This window comes from Helianthus annuus, chromosome 5, assembly GCF_002127325.2.
Source record: "Helianthus annuus cultivar XRQ/B chromosome 5, HanXRQr2.0-SUNRISE, whole genome shotgun sequence".
In the NCBI taxonomy this organism is placed as follows: Eukaryota; Viridiplantae; Streptophyta; class Magnoliopsida; order Asterales; family Asteraceae; genus Helianthus; species Helianthus annuus.
The window spans coordinates 97,124,536-97,129,381 of NC_035437.2; the positions used below are offsets into that span (position 1 = coordinate 97,124,536).

Below are 4,846 nucleotides of genomic sequence, written 5' to 3' on the forward strand. Positions count from 1 at the left end.
AAATTTCCTACAAAAGAGTTGTTTAGTTTGATAAAATGTTATGTTTGTCGAAAATTTGTAGCAAATGAACATCAGTTGCTACAGATTTCCTACAAAAAGGTTATTTTAATTTATCAATTTAGAAAAACATATAATTTTAAATTGTAAAATGTCAAATTTGTCGGAAATTTGTGGCAATTGACCCTACGATTCTGTACTATACTATATCATACCGTACTATACCATATATTATACGATACTATACTATGTTGTACCATACGATACAATCTTATACGGTACCATACAATACAATCCTACACTACACTACACAACACGACGCAACATGACACGACACTATACTATACCAGGGCCGGTTATCAGGCTGTTCAGGATGTGCACCAGAACAGGGCCCAAACAATTAAAGGGCCCAAATTTTTTTATGTTTTTTTTATATATTATATTAGCCCACTATTTTTACAGGCCCAAAATTTGATTAAAGGCCCAAAATTTGATCAGAATCGGGATCCCTTCAAAACCTGATTAAAGGCCCTAACCTGCAGGCTGATTTCTGATCAAAAATTCAAAAGTCGATCAAGAACGTCGCTTCAAATACGTGAAGGCTGAAATCAAAAGTCGCTTCAAAACCTGATTAAAGGCCCTAACCTGCAGGTTCGTTTCTTTCTAATGAATATATGTAATAAAGATTCATTGCTTTAATTTTGACTTTAGCTATTTAATTATAAGCTTAAATGAAATATTAGTTTTTGATATATCTTTCTAAATACTTATGATATTGTCTCAAAAGTCAAAACGAATTGCTTGTAAAGTGGTGTATTTGATATTTTAGCCGTTCAAATCTAGTTTGAATATGTACAGTTGAAAACTCATACAATACAATAACCTATTATATGTTTAATGTTTAGTTTGAATATGTACAGTTTAATACAATAACCTCTAGTTTGAATAATTTTTTTTCTCTCCAAAATGTGTACTTTTAAGTCATGAATATTAGTGAAGAGTGAGTTACGTAGATACTATCATAGAATCAATTATATGTTTAATGTTTAATGTTTAATGTTGTTTATTTAGATAATTAGATTGATTAAACGGTTATGAATAATGAATGATTGAATGATTTTATGAATAACGAATGATTGAATGATTTCTAGTTTACTTTTGTTTATGTAGAAATTATGCCTCCCGTTCCTAAATACAAACACCTATCCGGCCATCAAAAACGTAAGAGGAAGAAGCTAGAGGAAGAGAAAAGAAAGGCGGACGAAGTAAAACAAAACCGAATACACAAGTTTTTTTCAAAAGAAACTCAAAGTTCTAGTTCTAACTTGGGTGATGATAATGTGGGTGATGATAATGTGGGTGAAGACAATGTTAATGCTACCGTAGATGAAGAAGCTAATGTGGGCAAAGACAATATGAACGTAGATGTAGACAACATGAACGCAGGTGAAGATAATGTTAATCTCATTCCGGATATTGATATTTTTGATCCTAGAAATTGGGGTGGGCTTAGTAATGACATGATTAAAGAGTTGGTTATGAAAGGTCCAAAAAGAGATAGGGATGTTGTTAAGGGCCCCGTGGATAAATTTGGAAGACATTTTTCTAATACCATGTACACCAGAATTCTATCAAATAGGGAGACGTGCGATAGAGAATGGCTAGTGTATTCGAAAAAACTTGACAAACTCTATTGTTTTTGTTGTAAAGTTTTTAGAACGGGGCATCCGAAAGGTGGGTTGGATGATGAAGGTTATAACGATTGGATACATGCCAGTGGTAGACTTAAACAACATGAAGTTGGTTTAGAACATTTGAAGAATATGAATGAATGGTTTGAATTGCACCAACGGTTGAAATGCAATGAAACAATTGACAAATCGGCATATGAGCAATTTAGAAAAGAAAAAGATTATTGGAAACAAGTCATCTTAAGGATTGTTGCACTTGTGAAGTTTCTTGCAAAATATGGCTTAGCGTTTCGTGGGTCAAATGAGAAGTTGTATCAAAAAGGCAATGGAAACTTTTTGGGTTTGGTTGAGATGTTGGAAGAGTTTGACCCCATTATGAAAGAACATGTGCGCCGAGTTTTGAATGATGAGTGCCATGTACACTTTCTTAGCCACAATATTCAAAACGAGTTGATACAATTATTAGGGGATAAAGTTAGAACCGAAATCATCAAGAAGGTTAAGCAAGCAAAGTATTACTCCATCATCCTCGATTGCACGCCTGATACAAGTCACCAAGAGCAAATGTCCATAATTGTGAGGTATGTGAATTTTAACTCTAGTTCCGTGACCATTGAGGAATCCTTTTTAGGTTTTTTGGTTGTTGATGATACCACGGGTTTAGGACTTTTTGAAGTAACATGTAAGGAATTAGAGTCGCTAGATCTTGATATTGGTGATATGCGTGGTCAAGGCTACGATAATGGGGCAAACATGAGAGGAAAAAACAAAGGAGTTCAAACTAGATTTTTAGAAAAAAATCCTAGAGCTTTCTATAGTGCTTGTGGTTGTCATAGTCTAAACCTAGCATTGTGTGACATGGCTAACACAATTACTAAGTCTAAGGAATTTTTTGGAACAATACAACGTTTATATACTATCTTTGCCCATTCTATTAATAGGTGGCAAATTTTGAAAGACAATGTTAAAGGATTAACTCTTAAATCATTGTCTACGACTCGTTGGGAAAGTCGTATAGATAGTATTAAGCCTATAAGAACTCAACTTGGAGATGTAAGAAAGGCTTTGCGAGAAGTTAGGGGGACGGATAGAGATGCTAAAATCATAAGTGAAGCTAAATCATTAGAAGAGTATGAACTTGGTGATTTTGAATTTTTGGCACAAATTGTCATTTGGTTTGAATTATTATCAAAGGTGAATGTGGTGAGCAAACGGTTGCAAGCAAAAGAAGAAGTGTAGAAGAAGTAACATATAGGAAAAAACAATTTGATGAATCGTCAAGTGTAGAAGAAGTAACATTTTCACCCGAGGAGGATTTTAGAGTAAATTATTTTTTAAGTATTGTTGATCAAGCTATTTTTTCACTTGAAACAAGATTTGAACAATACCAAAAATTCGAAAAAATATTTGGGTTTTTGTTTCCTAAAAAGTTGAAGACTCTTGATGAAGCCAAGCTTAAGGAGTGCTGTTATCGCCTTGAAGATGCATTGAAGTATGAAGGAGAATCGGATATTGATGCTAAAGAATTGTATACGGAGTTGAAGTTGATTACTACATTTTTACCGAGACACATTGACAACCCTTTTGACGTTTTAGACTATATCTTCCAACGCAGTACTACTTATCCTTATGCTATAAATGCATATAAAGTGTTGTTGACAATTCCGGTAACCGTTGCATCAGCGGAAAGAAGTTTCTCAAAGTTGAAGTTGTTGAAGACCTATTTACGTTCTACAATGTCACAAGAAAGGCTAAACGGGTTGGCAACAATATCTATTGAAAGTGAAATATTAGATACTATGGATTACAAGGAGTTGATCGAGAGCTTTGCTTCAAAAAACGCTAGGAGAACCACACTGTTTGCTTAGCAAGTAAGTTCGATACTTCGATTATTTTTGCTCTACTATTTTTGTTAATTTGTTTTCTCTATTTCATAACAATTATCGTAGTATTATGAATTTTTAGTTATATGATTGAATGATTGATGAGTTTACGTTATATGAAGATTTGCGAATAGGGCCCAAATTTTTTATCTCGAACAGGGCCAAAATTTTTTTTAGGATTTTCGGAGACGGCCCTGTACTATACGATATAGTATAGTATACTATATTACATTGTGCAGTACGATACGGTCCTATACTATACAACACTACGCTATACTATACTGTATAATGCTATCATATACTACACAATACTACACTATAATATATTATACCATATAGTATACCATAGTTAATGAACACACATTTAGTTTTTTGCCGCTAATTTTGGTTTTAGTGGTACTTTCATTATGCCATAGTTAATGAACACACATTCTTAATGATATTTACCATTTATTCAACTAATTTACGTTTTTAATGACACTTTAAGTATACAACTAAAAACTTCAAGTGTTTCTTCTACATAAGACTGTGGGGTATGGGGCTTGGGTTGGGGCATGGGTTGGCTGAAAACATCCAAGCCACCACCCCGGGTGGGCTTGGGTTGGGGCGTGGCTATGACCCGAACAAGGAAAATGCATCCTCATAATCGTGGTTATGACCCGAAAAACCCGTGGGCATTCCAAGAAAATCCTAGCCCACCACCCAATCGTCCAATGCCTCGTCCATTTTTATTACACTCCTCTATGCCCGATATGGCGGGTTTTGCATCATATCTCAGGAATCGTCTATTTACTAACTTCCCACACACCAACGATTCTATACCTAGCCCGATTCCACAAACGCCCATCAACCTTTCACCAACCTCCATCAACCTTTCCCAAACCGAAACCGTCCCCGAAACTCAACCACCTAACGATGGTCCTTCCGCATCCAAAACCATCAAAAAGAGAAGTCATAAGAAAAAAACCGAGGCGGAGAAAGCACTTGAAACCGCCAAACGAAAACAACAAAGATGGGTCGTTAACGAAGAACTTGCATTGGTGAGGGCTTGGCTTCAACAATCTTAACATCCAACTTTAGGTATTTTTAAATATTTTGTAGCCCTTATTTTAATATTTATGGTTATTTTTTATATAACTTTGTAATATGTTAATTTTTTCTTTATTAAAATAGGAAATTCTCAACATCGAAGCCATTTGTGGGAAGCGATTAGTAAAGCATTCCATGAAGAAATGGAAAGGGAGACTTATCGTGAAAACAATAGCTTATCCTCGA

At 34.7% G+C, this 4,846-nt stretch overlaps 1 protein-coding gene across 1 annotated transcript; it reads left to right on the forward strand.

Annotated features, from left to right (window-relative positions):
* The first annotated feature begins 1,172 nt into the window (after positions 1–1,172).
* On the forward strand, positions 1,173–3,556 carry LOC110924339 (zinc finger MYM-type protein 1-like). Its single transcript, XM_035989926.1, has 3 exons — positions 1,173–2,539; positions 2,630–2,829; positions 2,883–3,556. The coding sequence occupies exons 1-3, from the start codon at positions 1,173–1,175 to the stop codon at positions 3,554–3,556; spliced, it is 2,241 nt and encodes a 746-aa protein (XP_035845819.1).
* The last annotated feature ends 1,290 nt before the right edge of the window (positions 3,557–4,846 follow it).

Coding starts and splice junctions, on each gene's coding strand:
- LOC110924339 (XM_035989926.1), top strand. CDS start 1,173: ATGCCTCCCGTTCCTAAATACAAACACCTATCCGGCCATCAAAAACGT. Junction 2,540..2,629: donor CATAGTCTAAACCTAGCATT/GTGTGACATGGC, acceptor TTCTATTAATAG/GTGGCAAATTTTGAAAGACA. Junction 2,830..2,882: donor ATTAGAAGAGTATGAACTTG/GTGATTTTGAAT, acceptor TTATTATCAAAG/GTGAATGTGGTGAGCAAACG.